At 40.3% G+C, this 26,090-nt stretch overlaps 1 protein-coding gene across 5 annotated transcripts in view; it reads right to left on the bottom strand.

Annotated features, from left to right (window-relative positions):
• Positions 1–26,090, bottom strand: part of zzz3 (zinc finger, ZZ-type containing 3) — a 43,652-nt gene that overhangs the window by 4,457 nt on the left and 13,105 nt on the right. For all 5 annotated transcript variants that reach the window (XM_047369148.1, XM_047369153.1, XM_047369150.1 and 2 more), the window contains 7 exons: positions 18,276–18,414; positions 12,219–12,366; positions 12,024–12,136; positions 10,028–10,099; positions 6,077–6,178; positions 5,721–5,816; positions 3,655–3,804 (listed from right to left, as the gene is read on the bottom strand). In XM_047369148.1, coding sequence (XP_047225104.1) covers positions 3,655–3,804; positions 5,721–5,816; positions 6,077–6,178; positions 10,028–10,099; positions 12,024–12,136; positions 12,219–12,366; positions 18,276–18,414 — 820 coding nt within the window. The remainder of the gene's footprint in view (positions 1–3,654; positions 3,805–5,720; positions 5,817–6,076; positions 6,179–10,027; positions 10,100–12,023; positions 12,137–12,218; positions 12,367–18,275; positions 18,415–26,090) is intronic.

Here is a 26,090-nt window from a genome sequence, read left to right as displayed (position 1 = left end):
GATGATGTTTTGCATAAAGAAGCCCCACTTTTCCAGAGAAAGGAAGAAAAAGAGCCAAAATGCAAACCTATATTCCTGCATAAACTATAGGCCACGCCTACAGATCTTAGCTTTACATTAGCTCTACTAAGATGCCAACAAACCAGCCTTTAGCATGAAAGCATTCCCTCAAGAACAAATGCTGAAATAAAGAACGACCTGGCAAAAGTAGAAACATTAGAACACAAGCCAGAAACACTTCTGTGACTTTTCTCTGCTGTTGGGGGACTTCTTTAACAGGGTGAAGGGAGAAAACCATCAGTGTTACCAGCAGGCCCTGGGGAACCAGTTTTACTTAAAGGTTACTGCCATCAAAAGGCCAGAAGAAATGTCAGAGCTTTGATAACACCGGGCATCAGTAGGTGTGCAGTTCAAATGGGAAAAAACAAACAAACAGCAAGCTTGCTGAAAGTCCCTGCTCTCGTTTATTTTCAACAGCAAAAACAGCCATGAATGGAGGTAAAATGAGGAAGATCTGAATGTTTGACTGACTGCATGGAGTCAAAGTGGAGAAACAGCAAGAAAGCACAAGATAACTGCAGTAATTTTACTTAATTTAAAACAGATCTGAAAGAAGCATATACAAGGGCTCTATGCGCATGGAAACGAACTTTGAACCCCTTTCTAAGTGATATTTGTTAAAATTAAGAAGAGATAAATGAATTATCCCAAAATTAAAAATGCATTTATGCAGAAACGAGTAGGAAAGATCGGTGTGGATTTCTAGATTATCTTTAAAGCTATTTAATTAGTTTCAAATCAACAAAACCTAGAAAAAATTGAAAGGATTTCCCAGAGGTTCCAATTCTCAAATAAGAGCTCATTTACTCTATCAGTCCAATGGAGGGAATATCTAACATGTTAGAAGGCAGATCCTTGATGCAAAGTGGTGCCTCTGTTCAGCCTTTCTGTAAAAATAGAGACGTTTGCAGAACTTGAAAGTTTGGGGAGACTAATCCATGGACATGGGCCCGGCTGCCTCCTAGCTTTCTTTGTGGAACAAGGAGCTTAAGTAGGTCAGGCTGAAGGTATAGTGAGGGGTGCATTTCTACAGGTTTGAAAGAAATGCCTTGAAAGACCTGACTGGTAAGACAGGTTTATAGTGTTTCGTTATGCACTTGAATATTAAAATAAAACTATTGTGCAGAACTGAAAAGCCCATATTATTCATACACCTGGCAAATTTACATACATACATTTTGAGACATGCTTCTTCTGACTGGAAGTAATATTAAAATTTGAAGTGGCGCAGCCAGAGTTTGGGCTTCAATCTAGTAGAGAATCTGTGGAGGGAGTTAAAGATTAGGGTGATGGGAAGAAGCCCTTCCAACCTCAAAGATTCGGAGCTCATCGTTAAAGATGAATCATAAAAATACCAGTGGAAAAATGGAAAAAGCTGCTCGGCTACTATAAGCAGGGTTTAATTGCTGTAATGTCAATAAAGACTTTTCTGTTCATTATTGAAAACGGTATAAATGATTTTCAACATGTCATTTTTTAAATACAATTTTAATAAAGATTAATCAAAACAATACTGCTGCTCCTCCACATTGAGAGGAATCAGTTGAGGTGGCTCGGGCATCTATTCTGGATGCCTCCTGGACGCCTCCCCCTGGAGGTGTTCCAGGTAGGAGGCCCAGGACACGCTGGAGGGATTATGTCTCTCGGCTGGCGTGGGAACACCTTGGGCTCCCCCCAGGAGGAGCTGAAGGTGGTGTCTGGGGAGAGGGACGTCTGGGTGTCTCTACTGGGTCTGCTGCCCCCACGACCCGGTCCAAGATGAAGCGGAAGGTACGAATAGTACAAGAGAAACTATACTGTTTTAGTATCTTTGAGCAGTGATGGGACTTTCGAGTTAATTTGGACTAATTCACTACAGAAAAAAATAAGTAAAAAAAAACTATTAGCGCATTTAATTGCACAGTTGAATGTAAATATGCCATCTGAGCTGATGGTTATACGAGTAGGTAGCGATCACTCTTCCTGATGTTTTGCCGGTAGGCGGGCAGCAAGAAAAGAGAGCCGAGGACGGCTGCCTACCGTTTAATGACCGGGTCATGTGACTGAACAGCGCTGGATAACAGGAGTAAAAGTACTGCTTTTGAGAGGAAACTTCACAGAGGCACAACAGTTACAATCTACAAGCAGAGAATATCTTTGGTGGAATGAGTAATTCTGACAAGGTAGGCCTGCCGACAGGGGACAAATGGGTCTATTGTCCCAAATCCTGTTCAGGCGAGGCAGCCCAGTCTGCAGTTTGAAAGCCAGAAAGGAGCAGACAAAAGCGATGTGGAGAGGAAAGACACAGTCAAGCTTACAGCTTCTTTTACCTGCGTCATACACTTCAGACTGAAGTGTGAGATATTGAGTAAAACACTCTACATGTAGATGATTCAAAAATCCCATTTCCACTGAAAAGGGTGGCGATAAAGAGTGACACGGAGAAGCTAAACGCTCCTGATTATAGAGCTAAACCACAAAAACCCTGTTCAGTAAAATATAGACGTTTTTCATTTTTCCCACAACATTTTCTCAAAATATGGGCTAACCTGTATGTACAAAATTATACTTTGTTTTTAGAATAATACATAATTAAATGAATTCATTAATTAGTTAATATTGAACTTGCGCGAGATATTTGTTCACTTATCGCCAAATATCCTAGAGCAGGAAACCCCAGTCCTGCTCCAACAAGAACATTTTGATTTAAAATCCCTAAATAAATTATAAACCAGTTTAGAAAGGAAAATTGTTTCGGGTGGAAGGAAGGCTAAACGTTTAGCTTTAAATATCTTTTTGAGACGGTCATTTGCTGCCCTACATTAGGGCATTGGTAGCTTTGTCAACGCCCATTCATGTTAAAAGTAAGGATGCACCGAATGATCGGCCCCAATTTCCCATTTTGTTTCCTTTTAAAATGTGAAAATTGAAACACTAAAGAAACTGCAATGCTCTAAACTTTTCATTTATATTTGAGAGCACTGCCTCATGTGCTGTTAAAACAGGTTTGTATCGTTACACAGGTATTGTTCAATGTCGTTTGTCAATAAAATAAGACCTTATAACACCTGGCAGTGTCGGTTATATATATAAAAAAAAAAAATGGTATCGGCCAAAACTGGAATCAGCAGGTCAAGCTTTTTAAAGGTGATCGGCCAGAAAACTGCCTTCGGTGCACCCCTAGTTAAAAGTCCTCACTCAGGAACACAAACACACAACAAAGGAATACAGTCAGTGAATTTTACAGAAAATAAGTTGATGGAAAAAGCAACAAATGAACAAATGCACAAATTTAAGACATGGGTAGAGGTGTTATACACATTCTACTGTGGAAAGTCTGGGTGCAGTTAAGAATTTTCGACGCCTAAAATTGATGTTATTTTATTTAGGACTGACCCTGCAAAGACGCCTGTCATAGCAGGTCATACGGCTTTTAAAACCGTTCACATGAAAAATCACACATATCGTCAAATAGAGGACAAGGAGGAAAGAGCTTTAAATTAGACTAATTAGGCAGCATCAACGAAAAGCAGAAATCTGAGTCGTGTAAAACAAAAACATCCAAGGAGAAAAATAAACAGGAAAAACATTCTGGCAACAACATTCTTGACTGACCGAATCATCAGCAGAGGGGTCCTGCACGCTGTTGTAATACCCTGAGTGCTCCTCGTCATCATCCATGTAGACCGGAGGCTCGTAGGAGGTCAGGAAGGTGGACGGTCGGTACAGATGCTTGTTTAGGTAATGTTGTCTCTTACTGGAGGCCTGGAGACAATTATATCTTATGTAAAACATGCAAGTTCTAATGTTTTAAAATGAATGAACTGTGTTCTACTTTTGTAAGCTTAGAAAACAAGTTGTAATACAGTCAATCCCAGATATTAAAATATTATAGTTACCTCTCTAAATGCAAGCGGCTCTATTAGACAAGACTTGGCTTTAAATTATCTTTGTCAAACTAGAGAACAGTCTATATTGCTTGTGCCGAGTTGCAGCAAATTCAACACTCAGAGAAATTAGACTCAGATGCTACAAACCACAGTTTTCATTCGAAACACTAAAGGTTTATAGGGCAACATAAGTATTATGGTGTATTTAAACTGATCCATGACCAATTATCTGTGATCAATTGGCCCAACACCATAGAATGACAAGCATCCCATATCATGATGTCTAAGCCGCCGTGCTCCACAGTGTTCTGTGGCTTGATTCACTGTTTGAGGGTTGCTGACAAACAGTTTAAGACCTCTTGACCCAAAATGAACAACATTGGTTTCATCAATTAACAAATTGTTGATTGTTTTCTAGGGAAGGACCGAAATGAAAATTTAGGCCAATATGAAAAGCCGATATTGCGTTTATTGCCGATAACCAATACTATATATTTTTTTCTACCCTTTCGACCCCGCCCACACAGCTGACACTGCTTCAGTTGCATCTTTATCACTGTCACATGGCAAAACAAATACCACATGGCTAACCTCCAAATAAACACTGGTTGTTAAAATCGGCCCAGCTTTACTTTATCGGACCGATAATTTTTTCTTACATAAGGGCCACACTGATTGAACTACGAACCTGTTATTTTGACCACGCCCTTTTCAATGAATAATTCAGCTGCACAGAATCAGCAGCATGCATACCATGTCTGTTCGGTCTTGTCGTTTTCTATTACTCTACTACACCTACTGGTGAATGACTTGCCATGTAGAAACATATTTCCTACCAGAAACAGTGACTGATCTGGTTACTTAGTTGTGAACACAAATTCATGTGGAAAACCGATTATTTTAGATTGGATTAGTTGCTGTATTTCCTCAAATTAATTCAAAGCGGGACCACCTTTAATGCCCAGGGTGCGGTCGACACAACCAAAGACTCGCGTTCCACAAAGAAATTTCCCTCCATAACAGATGGAACTGATTGTGAATCGTCTTTCAAATAAAACCCTCACAATGAAGAGAATTTCCATTCAATTAAATGTAACAATTTAAGGCCTCCTCTCTACATACCTGTGTGTTTAGGGAATGATTTAATTCAAAAGTGTGGGAAAAAGCTTTCTGATGAAGCTTATTACGGCTGGAATTTCTGGCAAGAATGAAAAAGGCTTTTTAAAAACCTTGTATAAGGATTTTCATTTCTCCAGGTTTGAAGGAAGTGCTTGAAATAACCACAACAGAGAAAAAGTCCAGCATAAAATAGTGACACATTAGAAGGTATTTCTAATGTGAAGATAAAAAAAAATAATGTTAAATGATGGACAAAATGTTTTTACTTCTCAGTGTTTTTTTTTGTTTTTTTTACCAGTTTGCTGCTTTGCTTTTCTATTTACCAACACAAGCAGAAGTTAGAATCTGTGTCAGATAATAATATAAAACCCTCACATCCTTTGGCAATGGATGAATGAAATGCTGGTGATCTTGTTCCTAAAAACATCAACATTGTGTCATGAACTGGAAGTGCTGCGCTCAGATATAAACAGGAAACACGTGAAAAACAAGCAGGAAAGGTCTAACAAGGGAAAAAACTAATTTACAGGAATGTATAGATGTTAATTAGAAAAATGAGAGAAAATAAAGATATGGCACCCAAAAAAGTACAACTAAATGAATTCCTTAGTTTTTTTGAGGATCAGTAGTACCCTGTATAGTGAAAGGGTTTGGTAGATGAGTAGCAGTTACCTTTTTAGTGTACATGCAGAGGTTTGGGGTTCTTCCAGGCACAGGGATACCAGCTTTTGTCAGTTTGATGAAGTACTTTTGAACCCTGCTAGCAACCTGGGATGTTTCAGGAGGAAAACTGATTCATTAATCTTTTCCAGCAGAGGAACAGCTGCTTGATATAATCGAGCTCAAACATTTGCAGATAGCTGTAGCAGCTTCACCTTTCAACAAGTGGATGATTCTCTTTTTTTACAGTAAAGGCAGTTTTTCTTTAAAAAGAGTCAACAAAACACAAATACCGCTACTACTAAAAATAACAATGATTGGTAGAAAAATGTAAAAGAGCTCTAAAACAGGTGGGTAGTGTCAGTCACCTGTTTGGCAGTTCGATTGCCAAGCTCATCAGCGATCTTCTGCCATCGTTTGGACTCCACTTCTTCAGGCGGGAACTTAACAAGAAGCTGTTCCAGTTTTTTCTGTCAAGACAAACAAAACATTTAGTGAAAACGAGAGCTGGGGATCTTTAGGCTCTCGCCGAATTGATTTGGTGATGATTCAGAAGGCTAAGATGTTATAATAAATCGAATGATGACGTAACACCGATCCCCACAACGCCCCCCTTGCCTTTTCTAAGTGAGGGGAAATGTTTTTGCATCACTAGCTTGGTGGGCTTGCGGTTTAGGGTTGCAGTAAGGTCGGCTGTTTTACCTCCACCTCCCAGTTGAAATGTGTAATTTAGCAACTCTCGTCTCCTGTGTTTCAAAAGATTTTCTTTCAGTTTCATATATGCTGCATATTGCATGAATCTTTTTCAAGTAACCCCACATTTTTACCATAAACTGTCCAGTTGCTCCACTTAAGCGCTTCAGAGTCCCGCCTTCTGCATTCCTCAAAATTAGGTTATAAATTACCATCACGTTAACAAAGTTTTGAGATCCGTTAATCAGGTCAGAATCTTCAATGTCGAAATCTCAATTCTACGAAAAATTTGATTTTTTTTTTTTCTCCCACTCCTCGTTTAAACTGTACAATAATCAATAAAACCTCTTAGTCATGGGAAAAATGAAGGGTTTTATGGATCAGGACAAAATTAAAACACATGGTCTTCATTTATTAAAAAAAGATGAAACCAAAATAGAAACGCTGTGGGTAAGAAAAACAAGAACAAAACCTAAGCACACCCTCGTGATTTTATAGGTTGTAGCACCACCTTCTGGACTTTCAATGCACTGCAGGACAACAGCTTGGAAGAATCACATCTGTACAAAAACAGATTGTAGTTTTATTGGTATACTTTGCAACAAAATAAACATGACTATTATCTGAAGAATAACTAGTCAGAATACATTACATTTACCAAGTATTTATGAAGTCTTTGGAAGTCATTTTCACCCACTGTTCTTTTTGCAATGCTACCTTATTGATGCATGACCCAGTTTGAGCCAAGCTTCAGCTGTCGAATAAATGTTCCTTTGACTGCAAAACAAGTCCACATCATCACCCCTCCACTACTATGCTTGACAGTTGATATGAGGTGTTTTTGTTGATATGCTGTGTTCAGTTTTTACCAAACATGAAGCTGTGTAAACATCTCTACTTGAGTCTCAACTTTCCAAAGGACATTGTTTTAGACATCCCAAATACTGCGGTCTTATTTTTAGGTCCTTGGAACCCTTCCATATCAGTTCCAACCTGTTCAGCATTCCTCTTATAATGCTATCATGAACTTTAACATTCAACATGCTAACTGAAGCTTGTAGTGACATGGGGCATTCAGGGTTTGCATCTTACTTCCTGACATTGGGGTCAGTTTGCTGGGACATCAGATCCAAAACAGATTAGCTGCTGTCTTGAATTTTTTTCATTCATGAAAAATCTTTTTCACTGTAGAATGATGAACTTCAAATTGTTTGGAAACGCCCAGATAAACCTTCTGAGATGAAGGAGCAGCAATAATTGCTTCTCTCAGGTGATGTCTTTCTGCCTTTGCAGTGTTAATACACATGTGTGCTGCACACCAGCAAACTGCTGAAACCTCTGGTTTCATTGAGATGGTCACACTGATCTGGTGCATTTAATCAGCTGAGCTTGGCTGCTACTTTCCCTCTTGAATCCAATGGAAGCAGCAAGTCTGTTTTTATTTTTTCACCCACAGCTTTTCTATCTTTTTAAATAAATAACTTAGTTTTTTTGCACACTTGAGATTACATATAAATAATATGAGAACCTGGCAAAGATCAGGTTGTTTTTATTATGCCATGATAAGTAAATCCCTCAAACTGAATAAAAGTGTAAGCATGTGCTTCTTTTGTTTTATTAGGGGGCTTTTTTGTGCTCTAGGGTTTTAGTGTTGCGTTTAAACATTCTTTGACTGAATGTTTGTTGACTGATTACCATGCAGTCACATGCGTGGAAGCTTTTGCTCCAATTAAACTCCAACTATGAAACCAGAGTGTAAAGTTAAATCCTATAAGAAGTGCAGGCAGCAGCTCCTGCTGTGCACAGAAATAATTTAAAGAGCTTCCCACAGTGCGAAAGTACTTAACATATTTGGGTGGTGCCGTTTCTGCACAGCCAGACTCAGATTTTACTCTTCCATCACAAGAACACATCTCTGCTTTTATTCTGTTCAGACACTCCCAAATACGAGCTGCTAGCATATATGCAGCAAATTTCTGTTTTGTTATGAATATTGGTACAGTTTCCAGAAAGAGAAAGAACAAAAAAACAAAAGACAACAAAACATTTTAGACACCAAGTAGAGAGAGCATCCAGTGTTAGCCAGTAGTGAGAAAAGATGTGAAAAATGTGGTTGTTTTTGGGGTGAATAATGTCTTATAATAAAAAAGACTAATCTACCAGAAATAATCTACCAGAAGTAGTCATTGAACTTTTTCACTTTACAACCACAGACATCAATGCATTTCATTGGGTTTTTATCTTATGGACCAAAGTACAGAATAAATATAAAGTGGAAGGAAAATTATACTTAATGATTTTCAACATTTTTATTGCAAATAAAGATCTGAAAATGGCGATTGCGGTTGTTTTCAGTCCTCTTTACTCTTGATACCCCTAAATAAAATTCAGTAACCTAATTGATAAATGGAGACCATCTGTGAGACCCAGTATAAATGCAAATGTTGTTAGGTCTCTGAGGCCCCTTTCACAAAAAGGTCCAAGGTGGTATCGAGGCATCTTCTTGCTGTCTCCATGTGATTTGTGGAAGAGCCAATGTGGCGAGGGGGGTAGAAGTCTGACCACCAACGTTACAACCCTTACTCGCCGAGCGATGTAGTCACAGACCCGCATCGGCTGACTTGTTTAGAGGCCAGCCGACTTCTCGGGTCGAGTGAGTGATGTAGTGATAACCTTACAGTGTGCGAACAGCCAAGCAAAGAATTTAAAAGCGCAAAAAAGTTTTAGAAATAATTTCCTACCGGATAAGTATTACAGAATTGGGATAACAATTCATTATAGATCCAAAACAGAAAAGACTTTCAATTATTAAAAGAAAGGCCTACAATTCCCTACAGATTTTCAGGTCCATTCTGTTTCATCTCTCGGTCCATAAATGTTGCAGTCTTCTCACATTTTGAAAATAGTAGCTGTGTTAAGTCAAGTTTAATTAATAGGCGCACTCTAGTCTGCTTTTGATTAAAAGTCTTTTTGAACAATGAAATTAAAAATGAAAGCAAAAAGCATGATTAATAAAAAGATAAATACTTTATGTTGTAGAGTAACATCTTCTGTGTTAAGAAACGTTTTTCATTAATCAGTGAAAATGTCACCCTAAATAAACAACAACAAACAAAGGGTCCATCTGCTCAAACCACCACGCATAACTAGCCCAAGGGACAAAAATGGCCCCTGGGGCGCAGTTAGGACACCCCCCTGATTTAGATCAAAGCAAACTGATTTGTTAGAATGGCCCAGTCAAAGTCCAGATCTAAATCTAATTTAGAATCAGTGGAAAGTCTGAAAATTTCTGTTGTCAGATGCTCTTCCTCATCCACCAAACAAAGCGTGGGGAAAAAAGGAGGGAGGGGCAAATAAAGGTAAACATCACACTTTCTACATTTGTATTTGTACAAATGTTGAAAACCATGTATCAATTTTTCCTCTTCACAAATACGCACCAACTATATTGGTCTGTAAAAAAATCCCAAATAATACATTGAAGATTGTGGTTGGAACAGGTCAAAATTGTAAAATTTTGTAAAATGTCTAAATGTGTGAAGGTACTAAATGTTAACAAATGGTTGAGTGAATGCTAGGAAGCATTATGAAAACAAACAAGACTGTCTTCAGCTCCTGCTACCCACCTGTTCCTCCACCGTCCACAGCTGGTTAAATGTGTCAGGCTTATTTGGGTGACAAATCCTCCCCCTGATCATCTGTCAACAACACACAGTGACAGGCATGTTAAGAGACTGACAGGACAAAAATAAAGCACACGCTGTCATCTTGAAAGGATCTCGACATACGAACTGCCAAGCAATCTGAATCCTTCAGTTTGACAAAGAAAGGCTGGCTGTCAGACGTGGCTTGAGACGTGTCACTGGGAAAGTGCGAAAAAGCAGCAGCTCCTCTTGACTGACAAACAAAATCCTTTCACTATCCAGAGAATGTCCTCTGGGAGAAAGCAAATGTGCTGGCACAAAATAAACAAAAAGAGCAGCACACATAATGGAGAGTTGTTAGCTCAGAGCAGGAGGCTCTGCACCTTGTAATCCAAACAATCAATTAAAAGTAAAACCTTACTGCAAGTATGATTGTGGGAAAACAAACACACACACATCTCACATGGATGAAGGATAGAAGAGCCTCGCAGGCCACGTTTCCATAGATACCGTTTTTTGTTTCTTTCCCAACACTAAACTGAGCAAAGCATTAAGACTATGAGAGAAGAGCCTAGAGGAGGTGTAAAAATGGTAATACCCAGCTGATCTGTGAGGCACCTTATGGGAGATTGATGACTCATCAGCCAGAATTAGAAACTGCTGTCACTTCATCTTTGCTAATGATGTAGTTCAAAAACATACAGCGGTGATGGCAGCAGTGGTGAGAAGAGTTTGACAGAAAACTGAATTAAAGAACAGAGACGTACCTGAAAGGTTCCTACACATTTATCAAGACTAATTCCCAACTTTCCACAGTTTTCAGTCCTCTGCATTGATTTAAAAATCTAAAATACTAAAATTTACAAAACAAATCATGGTATATGTTTCGGAGCAAAAACAAAAAGGCAAAAGGACAAGCGAGGGAAGGATAGAAGAAAGGAAAGAAACAAGGAAGAAATGAAGGGCACAAGGGAGGAAAGCAGAGAAGACCCAAGGGTGGAAGGGGCATGTTAAACAAAGAACAAAAGACATCACAAGAAGGCAAAGAAGGACAAAATGAAGACGTAAAAACAATGAAAGGAAGGAAATGCTCCAGGATTTTGGTCTTGTAGGGAGTGGATGTGCTTTGTCTGAGGTGCACGCCTGAATCACGCAGATAAAGCATAAGGTATATTACAGTTTAGGCCCATACAGGCTTCCATACTAAGGCATAAACCCCCCAATGGTTGATTTCTCTTTTCCTCTGTGCTTTCTAGAGCACACCGCATCCTTACATCAAGACTCAATTAGGCGTGTTCTTCCGCCATAAGAAACAATATAGTTCCTCTCCCGCTGTGGTAAACTGGTAACGTGTGAACGTGTAAAGACATTTAATAATTTACTACATGTCGCAGTAAATTCTTAAAGGAAGGAAAAAGAGGGACACGAGAAAAACAAAAATAAAGGAACGGTACAAGAAAATGTATCAGGAAAGAAAAAAAGGAAGAACACAAAGATCGAAGGACAGAAGGTAGTACACAAGGAAACGAGAGGACAGAAAGAGAGGATGTAGGACAGGATGGAACTATAGGAGGAAAGGACAGGAGGGAAAGAAGTACGAACACAATCGATAGAAGGAAGTACACAAGAGAGGAAGAATGGAGATAAGGAAAAAAGAAAGGACAAGAGAAAGGAAGAGAGGATAGACAAAAGGAATGACAAGGAAGGTAGGATGGAACAAAGAAAACAAAGAAGTATAAGAGGAAGGATGAAAGGACCCAAAGAAGGAAGGAAAGAAGGAAAGACATTAGAAATCAAGGAAGGACAGAAAGAAGGAAGGGCGGAAGCCAGGACACAACATTTAGACAACAAGATAGGGAATAAAGTCTGGAAATACAAATATTTTGCTATTATCTTATTTTGTTCATCCATACTTATCCAGACCTGGAAAATACTGAAATCAGTTTCTACACTTTTTCAGACTGTAGGAAATCAACACCTGTGTTTCCCTGCCGTGCTCAGGGCCATCACTCGTGGGAAGAGAGGAGTACACGGTTGAGGATTCCCCTTCTTTCTTGGGTTCAACAGGACTTTTTGGTCTAAGAGGCAAACCTGAAGTAAAGAGAGAAATTAGATCGACATCTATGTCTAAAAATATAAACCTAAGATAAATGAATTCTAAATTCAGGCTTGCCTCTATCAAAGATCAAGTTCAGCTGCCGGGTCTTCCGTTTCTTGTCACAGAACTCCCTCTCAAACTCCCCTAGGCCCGAGGTGTACTGATCCCAAGCAATGTCAGGGAGCTGGACGACCCGCTGAGGACACGGCAAACCCAAATTTGCCTGAGGGTTACATGAACAGTGGGTCAAAAAGCAAACAACAAATTAAATATTGGCTTCAGCTTTGGCACAAGATAAACTAGTCAACACAGTGGAACATATTTCTCTGCTTCCATTATAGAGTTATTCCAGAATTCTGAATATATAATATTTGAATATTTTCACATATTGTCAGATTAAATACCCTAAATTTCAATGTATTCTGTTGTGATTTTATGTGACAGAACAACACAATGTTGCAGGTAACTGAAGTGGAAGGAAAATGATATATGGTTTTCAAAATGTCTGAAATGCTTGGTGTTAATTTAAACTCTGTCCATTGAGTCAATACTTTGTGGAAACCTAATTCACAGGAGCTCCAGATCCTTCGGGGTATGTCTCTACCAGCTGAAAAAATTAATCAGACTAATCGTGATAAATTGATTATTAAAATCGAACAATCATTAACTAGATTATACAGACTATAAAACATGCCATTTGTTGAAAGAACAACCCCCTCAGAATGTTAAGCCAAAATTGTACAAAACATATATACGTTTTGCATTTAAGATGAAAAGCCTGTTTCGCCTGTAAAAATGCTCTATCTAGAACTTCTCAAGTGGGATAGCTTTAGCTTCATCTGGTTCAAATTCTGTAAAAAATATCCTATTACGCACCTTTTGCTATCCGATTATTAAATCGATTAATCGAAAAAAGTCGGCCGATTAATCAAATATTCAATAAATGAAAAATAATCTTTAGTTGCCGTCCTACATACACACATATTTTCTAGAATTGCGCCGCTCAAGGTGGCAGCAGGTTGGAGTAGCTCTGTTACTTTTGATTCTGATTTATTCTTTTTTGGGAACTATTCCTCTTGTGGTGGATACAGTTGATTTTTTTTGGACTACTGTCCACACCGGTGTCGGATGCTGTGCAGCTTGGAGGATTTTTCTTAATACTTTCTATTTTTGGACATTTGTTATGATGCATTGCCATGGCAACGGGGTTGTTTCTTACAACCGGGAGCAGCTGATTAATATCTATAAAGCTCAAATAATACTTCAGCTACAACCCCAAATCCCTGATGAGTTGAAAAGGAGACGCCGTGGATGCAGAGCAGGAGCTAAGAGAAGAGAGAGAAGGAGGAAGTTCAAACCATCTCTTCCGTCGATTATGATGGGCAATGTGAGATCGTTGGGAAACAAGTTGGATGAACTCCAAGCCCTACAAAGGACCCAGCCAGAGTACCGGGCATGCAGTATCATGTGTTTTACTGAGACATGGCTGCGGGATCATATCCCCGACTCCAGCGTCTCTCTGCCGGGCTTTTTAACCATACGAGCAGACAGAGATTTAAAGAGGAGCGGCAAATGTAAAGGAGGTGGACTGGCAGTACTTGTGAACAACAGATGGTGCAATCCAGGACATGTAACTGTGAAGTGTCATCTCTGCAGTCCAGATGTTGAACTGTTGGCAGTAAGTTTTCGTCCATATTATTTACCCAGAGAGTTCACCATTGTTATTTTGGCAACAGTTTACGTTCCACCTTCCGCTGTTGCTGACACTGCATGTGATGCCATCAGCTCAGTTGTTGCTAAGCTACAGACACAAAACCCCAATGCTTTTGTGGCAATTTCTGGTGATTTTAACCATGCTTCACTCTCTGCTACACTTCCAACGTTTCAACAATTTGTCAGCTGCTCTACCAGAGAAAACAAAACATTGGATTTGTTTTATGCAAATGTCAAGGACTCATACATCTCTACAGCAAGACCTCCTCTAGGCAAATCAGATCACAATCTTGTTTTTCTCTGCTCGAAATATAAGCCCCTTGTTCAGAGGCAACCTGTAATAAAGAGGACTGTGAGAAAATGGTCACAGGAAGCTGAAGAAGCTCTGCAAGGTTGCTTTGGGGCTACAGACTGGGACGCACTGTGCCAGCCACATGGAGAGGACATCAATGCCATGACTGAGTGTGTAACCGACTATATAAACTTCTGTGTAGATAACATCATCCCCACCAGAACCGTGAGATGCTTCCCCAATAACAAACCTTGGATCACCAGTGACCTGAAGGACCTGCTTAACAAGAAAAAAAGAGCCTTCAGAGAGGGAGACAGAGAATTGTTGAGGATTATACAGAAGTAACTTAAAGTCAAGATAAGAGACAGCAAGAAGGTGTACAAGAAGAAGCTGGAGAGCAAGCTCCAGCAAAACAATATCAGAGATGTGTGGACAGGGATGAAGAAGATCACAGGCTTCAAGCAGGATGATCAGACCGATGGAGGTCTGGAGAGAGCCAATGAACTGAACACATTCTTAGGTTCAGTACAGAAACAAGCTCAGCATCCTCCTCTCCTGCTCACAGCCAAACAGACATCCCACCCTCCTTTGACCCACAGGACCCACAGCTGTCCAGTAACACCTCACATTTTTTATCTTCCACCTCAGCCCTAGACCCTTCTGCTTCTACATGTGTGCCTTCAACCATATCAGAAGATGCTGATACTTCCTTTGCTTCCCCCTTCCACCTGTGTGTCTCAAGAAGTCAGGTGAAGAGACAACTGGAGAGACTGAATAGGAATAAGGCTGCAGGTCCAGATCATGTCAGCCCTAGAGTCCTGAAGGCCTGTGCAGAGCAGCTCTGTGGGATTCTGCAGCACCTCTTCAACCTTAGCCTGGCCCAGAAGAAGGTTCCGGGGTTGTGGAAGACCTCCTGTCTTGTTCCGGTACCAAAGAAAACTCACCCATCAGTCCTCAATGACTATAGACCTGTTACCCTGACAGCCCACATCATAAAGGTCCTAGAGAGCCTCCTGTTGGCCCACCTGAGTAAGCAAACAGTAAACCATCAGGACCCCCTTCAGTTTGCTTATCGCTGTGGAGTTGGAGTTGAAGATGCCATCATACACCTGCTTCAACAAACCCACTGTCATCTGGACAAAGCCAGCAGCACTGTGAGGATCATGTTCTTTGATTTCTCCAGTGCATTTAATACAATCCAACCTGATTTGCTTTGTCAGAAACTCCAGAAGACTCAGGTGGAGGCCTCAACAATCTCCTGGATCAAAGACTACCTGACAAACAGACCACAGTTTGTGAGACTGAAGGGTTGTGAGTCTAACCAGGTAGTCAGCAGCTCAGGAGCACCACAGGGGACTGTACTCTCACCATTCCTTTTCACTCTGTACACCTCAGACTTCCAGTACAAGACAGACTCCTGTCATCTGCAGAAATACTCGGATGATTCTGCAGTTGTGGGGTGGATCAGAGATGGACAAGAAGCTGAGTACAGGAAGGTGGTGGACCGCTTTGTGGCATGGTGTGGAAACAATCATCTCATTTTGAACGTGACTAAAACAAAGGAGATGATTGTAGATTTTAAGAGAAACAGGAATAAGTCAAAAACTATTTCTATCATGGGAGAAGAAGTGGAGGTGGTGGAGGAGTATAAATACCTCGGTGTTCACCTGGACAACAGACTAGAGTGGAGATGCAACTGTGAAGCCATCTACAAGAAGGGACAGAGCAGACTGTACTTCTTGAGGAAGCTTAGGTCCTTTGGTGTTTGCAGCAAGATGCTGCATATCTTCAAGTCTGTTGTGGAAAGTGTGATCTCTTCTGCCATCATCTGCTGGGGAAGCAGCATCACAGCCAGGGACTTAAAAAAGCTCAACAAGCTGATAAAGAAGGCTGGCTCTGTTCTGGGGACTCCTCTGGAACCTCTGGAGATCATTGTGGAAAGACGGATTCTTCATAAAATGAAGAAAATTATGGAGAACCCTGAGCTTCCTCTTCATGAGACTGTCCTACAACAACAGAGTGTCTTCAGTCAGAGGCTTTTTCAGATCTGCTGTAAGACGGAGCGCTACAGGAGATCCTTCCTGCCCACAGCCATCAGCATCTACAACGGCTCTTTGAGGAAACCTTCATAATATGAGCTATAACAACATTTAATTTCCCTTTGGGATTAATAAAATATTTTTGAATTGAATTTTGAATTGAATTAGAAAAAAAGGTAACTTAACTTTTTAACTAGCTAATAACTGACTTAGTCAATAACCTAGGAAACAACTTAAGTAAGTTAAATGTAACTTTGTAAACCTTTCTTGTGTGTTTTCGTTTTAGCATGTGGCCGGTTGATGAACCTTCCAACGTACCATCAAGGACAATGGCCTCTGTGACAGAGCTTCATGGACTTACGTGCACACACTCACTTGCACACACACACATGCTCAAGATAAACATATGCACCCCCTCACACCACCTTCACCGTTCCCAGCATGATGTTGATTTGTAAACTAGTTGTTTCTTTGTGCTGAGGTGTTTTGCAATCTCAAACTGTATCCTGCTAAGGATAAAGTGTGAAATATGATTTTTTCCCTCTACTTTCCTAATGTGGCCTCTTTTCTCATCTAGCAAGGGCAGCGCCTGTGAGTGGGCAGCAAAGCCTCGGTCACCCGTCACCCCCTTGTCTTGTGTCATGATGTATGTTTGGATGGGATGTACTGGAATTCTAATTTCCCCTCGGGGATCAATAAAGTATCTTTGAATTGAATTGAATGTGGTGTTTTTACACTTGCCTATCTTTAACGTCTTTTATCCACTAGCCTACACAGTAAGCATCAAAATATTGAGACAGGCTTTAACCAATTACTCAAATCTCTACTTTAACGCCAGACTATTTTAAATATTCATTCCCCTAAATGAGCTGGTTGTGAATAAGACAAGTAAGTTGGGTATAACATTTTCCTAAACAATAAGACATTGTCACAAGCAGCAGGTTTGTGGGAAAAGTTGAATGTTGGAGAATAAATGTATTCCAACAGCCCTTCTCGTTGCCCTCCATCATGAACCTTACAGCTTTGGCGTGGCGTAATAAGACGTTATTACGCCACAACACCAAAAAACACCAAAGAATTTGAGATGCCATTGCAAATTTCCCTCCAGAAAAAACAAAAAAAAAATAAACTTGAAAGAACAAAATACGGAAAAAAACTGTCAAGAGAAGAAGCTAAGGGCAGACAAATTCAGGGCGTGACTAAATAAAATTTAAGATCTATGATGGAAAATCTGGAACTATTAACGAGTTTTTAATGACTAAACCCTTTATTGTTAAACTTAATACTTTTATCAATGTTAAGACTCTGCAGAAATCAGATTGCTTGACCCTGCTGAAAGAAAGCATTCCCACAGCATGATGCTGCCACCACCATATTCCACAATGGGCATAGTGTGTTCAGGGGGATGTACAGTGTTAGTTTTCTGCAACAAGATGTTTTGCATGTTGGCCTAAAAGTTAAATGCAACTTCTGCCACTTGTTTGTTGAATCTCCTAAATGGCTTGTGACAAAATGAGAATCTTATGGCTTTCTGTCAACAACGTATTTCCTCGTGCCTCTCTTTGATACAGGCCATATTTGTGGAGTGCAAAACAAATAGCTGTTCTGTTGACAGATTCTCCAACCAGAGCTTTGAATCTCTGCAGCTCCTCCTGACTAATCATGGGCCTCTACGCTGCTTTCTTGATTAAAGTTCTCCTTGCACAGCATGTAAGGTTAGGTGGAGGGCCACTTCTTGATAGGGTTGCAGCTGTGTTATATTCTTTCAACTTTCAGATGATTGATTGAACAGAGCTCAATGAGATGTTCAATCCTTGGGATATCATTATATAGCCTAACCCTGCTTTAAACGTCTCGATGATCTGTCTGTTGTGTTCCTTGGTTTTCATGATGCTGTTTGTTCACTAATGTTCTCTAACAAACCTCTGAGGCCTTCATAGAATAGTATCATTTTCCTCCACAGTTGTGCAGTACATAGCGTTCAATAAAATCCCAGATAAAATACCTTGATGTTTGTGGTTTTAAAGTGACAAATGTCACACAGTTCATCGAGCATGAGCACTTTACAAGGCTCTGCATTTTGTTTACCTGTTTCTGCAGCTGCTCCACAAAGCAGATAGGATCAGCAAGAGCCTCTCTCTGGTGATGTGCCAATGTCTCCAGGTCAAGAATGGCCTGTGCACGCTGAGCCTCGAGTACTACGATGGTCTGCAGCAGTCTCTGATAACTGGCAGAGAGGGAAACAAGGTTAGACTGGAGAGGAATGTCGGGACTGATTATATTATTTAACCAGACGCTTGCAATGCAGAAGTGCATCAACCTTTAAGACCGAAGCTCAAACATAATCCAACAAAGAACCTAAAAGATGTTTGAAATGCAGCCAATTTCCTGACATTTTCCACTTGTCTACAAGGAATACATGGATCCAAATCGCATCTCATTTCTATATGCTTCTTCTGCAAATATCCTCTTAGCTGGAAGGGGCTTTTCTGAATCAGACCATCAAAAACTGCAACGATAAGAAGGAAACTACACCACAGCTCTTGCACCGTTTATACGGCACCTTCCAGACTTTTGAACTTTGCAGCACTTGAAGAGCCTTAAGCACTGCAGGTCTGACCTTTCTCCTCGCAGCTTCTGAGGTAAGAGAAGAACCGGCTCAAATGCTGTGGGCAGAACAGCATCCTACTGGACACAGCCATAAGCTAATGTAGGTGCTTAAATGGCCAGAGTGCATCAATCTCACCGAAACCAACATGACTGAAAATTAATTCAAAAGGACATTTGTTCTCTGATCCAAGTATGTTTTAAGTAAGTTTAACACGTTGGCTTATACAGCAGCATTTTGTGGCACCAAAATAACATTTTCTGTGCTGCAGAGGTATTCTGATTAAAAGTAAGATGGCTGCATGACACAGCAGGAAAAATGCAAACTTATTTTGCTGAGCACATGATTTCTCTGTTAATCTGTTCAGGAAAACAGAAGAACTTGGCTGAGCTTTTCAGCCTGCTGGACTCCCTCCAAACGTCCAGGGACAAGTCTGGTGTTTTGTTGCCACCTACTGGGCCTGTGGTCTGATAATAAACAATGCTGCATCATAAAAAACTGGCCTGGACACAAATGTTTCCATTTTAATGTTTGATCATTGATTTCAAGACAGCAAGGCATGGCAAAACTCAAATAAATATGGGATGTTCTATCAGCAAACAAATCACAGTCTGTGATATTTTTGTTTATTCAGCAGCTATAAAATGCCACATCATCCTTGCCTAAAAATGACTCCAGGCTGCATTGATCCAAGCCTTAAAATCCTCCTCATTCAGCACAGGCAAACCTTGCCATGACACTAAAGCATGATCAAATTACCTTGCAATCTGAGAACAGTGAAATCCTAATTATCACCACTATTTAAATCTGTAACATTTACAATAGCTGGTGGAAAATACAAACAGACCTCAAGAATCAGCGGACCTGCCACAGAGCAATTAGCAGAGCCCGGCAGATCACAATGTGGGACCTGAACGCCAGCATAAACAACTAATGTTGTATATCAACTAACAAGAAATCTGTCAAGAATACAGACAAACACATCCTCCAAATATTAACTCTTCTTCCCAAGAAGAAAGAAAACAGAAGCAATCAACGAATTCGTTTTAAAGTCCAATTTTGTGAGGCTTTGACATTTTACACAATCAAAACAAAAGGATAAAAAAGAAAATAGTTTGAATGTGTAAAACAAACAGCAGTGTGAACGGCAGGTTTCTAGCTCACTAGCACGGAGTGTCTTGTCCAAGGACGTGACTGAGATGAATGGAGCGGGAGTTCAAACCAGCAACCTGCCGGTTACAGTACAAACACCTACTACCGCTGTCACCGCCGCCCACAATAGAAAGGATGAAATTTGTGAAAACCGCAAAATTTTTCTAAGTTGGCACAAATGCTAATCCACCACGCAAAACATTTGTTCCGCTATTAGCTGTTAGCAAATTAGTGAAACCATGCCCACCACTGCTTAAACAGAACCTCTCTGAATGGTGAAAGATCTCAAATAGCAACACATCACATGCAAAAACAGCAGAAAAACAAAGTCATTGACATTTATCAGTCTGGAAAGGGTTACAAAGCCATTTCTAAGACTTTGGGACACCAGAGAACCTTAATCCACAAATGGTGAAAATATGCAGCAGTACTGAACCTTAAGAACCTTCCCAGGAGAGGCTGGTCAACCAAAGCTACTCCAAGAGCAAGTTCGTCACAAAACAACCCAGAACAACATCTAAAGCTCTGCAGGCCTCATTTGCCTCAGTTAAAGTCAGAGTTCAATAATTAAGAATAACTAAGAGAAAATAGGCAAAAATGGCAGCCATGTTAGAGTTCTGAGTCTAAAACTACTGTTGACCCAAAAGAACATAAAGGACCGTCTCTTGTTTGTCAAAAAGACAACTTGATGATCCTGAAGACTTGAGGCAAAATATTCTGTGAAGTGACAAGACAAAAGTGAAACTTTCTGGAAGGTGTGTATCATGTTACATCTGACCTAAAGCTAACACAGCATTTCAGAAACAGACCATTAAACTGACAGTGGAACATGGTGGTGGTAGTGTGATGATTTTGGGCTGCTTTGTTTCCTCAAACCTGGACGACTTGCCATAATTAAAGTAATCATGAATTCTTCTATGTAACCCGAAATCCTGCAGGATAATTTCCGGCCATTAGTAAAGGACCTTAAACCCAATAACACATTGGTTCTGCAGCAGGACAACAATCCACTGCACATTAGCAAGGCCACCTCTGAATGACTCAAAAAAAAGAAGTTTCGGAGTGGCCTAGTCATAGTCAAGACTTAGATCCAATTCAGATTCGGTTTCATAGCACAGCGTTCCAACTCAAACCCATCAATGTGGCTGAATTAAAAGATTTCTGCAAACAGGAGCAGGCAGTTAAAAATTCATTAGCGGTGATGTTAAAGATTCATTGCCAGGTATTGCAAACTCTCAATGTCAGTTGTTGCTGCCGAGGGTGGCACGTCTGTTTATCAGGGTTGGGGGGGATTTTAGCTTTTCTTATGGAACAGGTTGATTTGTGTAGCTTTTTTCCCTTAATGAATGAAATCATCATTTGAAAACTGCAATTACTGATGTTATCTATATCCAATATTAAAATCTGTTTGACAATCTGCATCATTTTAGTAATAAAAAAGGCAAAACCAGAAGAAATCTTTAAGGGGCCAACACAGCACTATTTAAGAACACTTGATGGGAAAAACCTTTGGACGTGATATAGCTGATTTTCACGTGGAATAAATATTAACTAAAAAAATTAAAAACAGACTTCCCTGTGCTTCGAGGTACATAATACTTTGAATTGCAATCGCCATTGCAATATCGAAGTGTGAAATACCAGAAGTGCAAGGGCCTGCTTGCATTACTTATTTGGTAAGTTACTATTTGTCAATTGTGATGTTAAATAAGTGCAGGTAAAAGGCCTGGTGTGAAGTCGCACCTGTATATAGCAATGTCAGGATGAAATCAAATTGCCTAGTGCCAGGGATGTTGGTGCCAGGTCCGAACTAGGTTCATAGTTTCATGAGGTGGCTATATCAGTTGTGGTTAACTCAACTTGTCCACACTTTTTTCTTGCTTTTCTGTTATCACAATCTCCCCAACACTCTTCATGAACTTTAGCATCTTGGTGATTAAAATCTATTTCGGGTATATGCATCAAGAGCAGTGTGTCTATCCAATTGGCCTGATATATAACCTGCACTAATTTAGCAGTCAGAATGCAATGTGTCCAATGACACACTGAAGGACCACCCACTGACCTGGCTACTCTCAGCAGTTAATTCCAAGATATGTCCCAATTTATAAAAAAAATACATAGTAAGATTTAATAACTTTCTAGCTGCAATACTCATTAAAAAAGATGAGATCTAAGGATTACAGGAAGCAGTATGGATGAATTTCCTCTGTAGTGTTTGTTTTGAATGTTTTCGGGGCAGTTTGTATACGAGGTGGTCACCGTAATGTTAAATCAAAGTAGTCACTCACATAATCCCCCTACAGTGATGACTCACACATTCACCCAATTTTATTCAGCATCCAATGAAGATGTGTAGAGCAGCTGATGGCTGCAAGGTGTGTCACTGGAGTGGAGTTTTACTAGTTAAAATTACTTTGAAACAAATCTAGAGCTTTGCAAAAATTCCTTCACAAAAATGTTGATTCAGGTGAACATCGATCATGATAAATGTCTGAATAAGAATTTGATTCAGGCCACTGAATGTTACAGAAACATCAGCAGAGGTACTGATGTCCTGCTTGCTATTCAGCTGAGTGACAGCCCAACAGCTTTATTTGCATTTAAAGCAGGTAACTGATCGGATCATCAGAAAGGACTTTAACACCAGGTGTGAATGGTCCTGCTTAAAGAGGAATATATTAATGTGAATCACCTACGGCGCATCTCAATGCCAGGTCTGAAAAAGGTCCTTGGTTTACATCAAATATATAGGGAGGGAAACACTGTTGAAAATCTAAGGTTTTAGACACAACAGAAATAATCTTACATAATAAATATTTACAACTAGAGCTTCTATTTACAACTAGAGCTATATGAAAGTTCACATCTTTATCCTAATAATAAAATGCGCAATTTCATAAAGAAACAACTACAAGGACACAATACTTGATAGGCTGTATCATTTTAGCTGCCATCCATTAAACTCTGCTTTTCATTACACCATCAATCCATCATCTATGCCCGCTTATGCAAGGGGTTAGTACCTATCTCCAGAAGTCATTGGGAGAGAGACAAGACACAAAACCATGCACGCACACTTTCACACTTAAGGGCAATTTAGAGAGACCAAATAACCTAAACAGTCGGGTTTTTGGACAGTGGGTGGAAACTGGAGTATCCACAGAGAACCCATGCAAGCACTGGAAGAACATGCATACTCCAAGCAGAAAGACCCCAGGTCAGGCTTCAAACCCAGGACTTTCTTGCTGCTAAGGATGGGTACCAAATTTGGTACTTTTAAAGGGACTGACCGATACTGTCGGTACTACCTTATAGATTAACGTAAAATCATTCCCAGGTACTGGGCATCAGTAACGTATCGGTTCAAATGTGAAAAGTACCCATCCCTACTTGCTGCATGGCAAAAATGCTGCCAACTCCGCCACCGTCCAGCCCGCTTTTCAATTTTAGATTTGCTAACTTAGATGACTTTCCACTGTGCCTTGATCGTTCACACTTCTAATATTGGTTGTCTTAGTCATAATCTTTCGACAGGAAAGAAAATCTGGCAGTGAACTTGAATCAGTTTTGGTAAAATGGCGCAATGTGACTGACATCTGATTTTTTTCCTCTTTTGCCCAGCCATGGATGCTGCTACCACTGCCCCCTTTCGGTCATCCTCCTCTAATAATATGCACATTAACACCCATAACTTTGTGTTCATTTATTGATGAACTGATATTTCTGTTGGATTTGTCTGATGCAACTCTGCTGTATCAACAAATTGTGAAGTTTGGCATGTTCCATACAACGTAACAGAAGTTAAGGTCATATCAAGTTGACACTATGAGACATGGAAGTCCTGTATCATCTTTTGCAGTGTGCGCTGAGCTTTATGACTATGGTGATAAAGAACTGCACTGCTGAGGATGGCAGCATGTTGGAGTAACTCTGTTTTCGTTTTGAAATCTTTTTTTTTTTTTACTTAAATTCCTCTTTTTTGGATGAACACTGCTTTATCGGATGATTGTTCCCTCTAGTCTTGGATACTGTGCAGCTGGAAGGATTTTTGCTGATACATTTTACTTTTGGACATTTGTTATGATCCGTAACTATAGCAACAAGGTGTATTTTTTGTTATTTATTTTACAACCAGGAGCAGATGATCAACATCTCAAAAGCTAAAGTAATGCCTCAATTACAACCACAAATACCCAATGACTGAAAAAGGAGGCGCTGTGGATGCAAATTAGGAGCAAAGAGAAGAGCGAGGAAGGAGGAACTTCAAACTATCTCTTCCTTCGATTATGATGTGCAACGATAGATTGTTGGGAAACAAATTAGATAAACTCCAAGCCCTTACAAGGACCCAGCCAGAATGCAGTATTATGTGTTTCACTGCGACATGGCTGCAGGATCTTTCTGACCATATGAGCAGACAGATATTTAATGAGCAGCAAACACAAGGGAGGTGGATTAGCAGTGCTTGTGAATAACAGATGGTGGTATCCAGGACATGTTACTGTAAAGTGTTGTCTCTGCTGCCCAAATTCTGAAATGTTAGAAGTAATTTTTCATCCATATTATTTACCCAGAGAGTTCACCAGTGTTATTTTTGCAACGCCTACCTTCCACCATCAGCTGTTGCCGACACTCCATGGGATCTCATCAGCTGTTGCTAAGCTACAGATCAACACTCCAATACCTTTTTTGCAATATCTGGTGATTTTTAAACACACATCAGTCTCTGCTACACTTCCAATGTTTCAATAGTTTGCCAGGTACTCTGCCAGAGAAAACAAAATGATAGATTTGTTTTGTGCAAATGTCAAGCACTTGCACATCTCTAAAGCAAGACCTCTTCTAGGCAAATCAGATTACAATCTTGTATTTTCTGCCCCGAATATAAACCGCTTGTTCAAAGGCAACCTGTAACAAAGAACTGTGGGAGGTGGTCACAGGAAGCTGAAGAAGCCCTGTGAGGTTGCTTTGAGGCAACAGACTGGGATGCACTGTGCAAGCCACAGGGAGAGGACGTCAATGCCATGACTGAGTCTGTGACCGACAACCTAAATGTCTGTGTAGGCACCATCCCCACCAGAACGGTGAGATGCTTCCCCAATAACAAGTCCTGGATTACCAGTGACCCGAAGGACCTGGTTAACAAGAAGAAAAGAGCCATCAGAGAGAGAGAGAGAGAGAGACGGAATTATTATGGAGTATACAGAAGCAACTTAAAGTCAAGATAAGAGACAGCAAGGAGGTGTACAAGAAAAAGCTGGAGAGCAAGCTCCAGCAAAACAATATCAGAGATGTGTGATCAGGGATGAAGATCACAGGCTTCAAGCAGAAGGAGGATCGGAAAGATGGATGTCTGGACAGAGCCAATGAATTAAACACATTCTTTAAAAGGTTCAGTTCAGGACCAAGCTCAGTATCCTTCTGTCCTGCCCACAGCCAAACAGACACTCCACCCTGCTTTGAACCAAAGCTTCCCCATCACACCTCAAACGTTTTATCTTTCACCTCAGCCATGGACCCTACTGCTTTTACATGTTTCTTTTCAACCAAATCAGAAGATGCTTATGCTCTCTTTGCCTCCCCCTCCGCCTTTGTCTCTAGAAGTCAGGTGAAGAAGCAGCTAGACTCCAGAATAAGGCTGCAGATCCAGATGGTGTCAGCCCCACAGTACTGAAGGATTGTGCAGAGCATCTCTGTTGGATTCTGCAGTAACTCTGCAACCTTAGCCTGACCCAGAAGAAGGTTCCAGTCTTGTGGAAGACCTCCTGCCTTGCTCGGGTACCAAAGAAAACTCACCCATCAGTCCTCAATGACTACAGAACCTTTTGCCCTGACATCCCACATCATGAAGGTCCTAGAGAGACTCCTGTTGGCCCACCTGAGTAAGCAAACAATAAACAGGACCCCCTTCAGTTTGGAGTAGCTGAGTACAGGGAGCTGGTGGACCACTTTGTGGCATGGTGTAGAAACAATTATCTAATCTTGAACGTGAATAAAACAAAGGAGATGATTGTAGATTTTAAGATGGTGAAGGAGGATAAATACCTCGGGTTTTACCTGGACAACAGACTGGAGTGGAGATGCAACTGTGAACCTGTCTACAAGAAGGGGTAGAGCAGACTGTACTTCTTGAGGAAGCT

The sequence above is a fragment of the Girardinichthys multiradiatus genome, chromosome 6 (genome assembly GCF_021462225.1).
Source record: "Girardinichthys multiradiatus isolate DD_20200921_A chromosome 6, DD_fGirMul_XY1, whole genome shotgun sequence".
NCBI classification, from domain to species: Eukaryota; Metazoa; Chordata; class Actinopteri; order Cyprinodontiformes; family Goodeidae; genus Girardinichthys; species Girardinichthys multiradiatus.
Note: the sequence above shows the minus strand (reverse complement) of the source record. Positions and strands in the feature narration are given on the sequence as shown.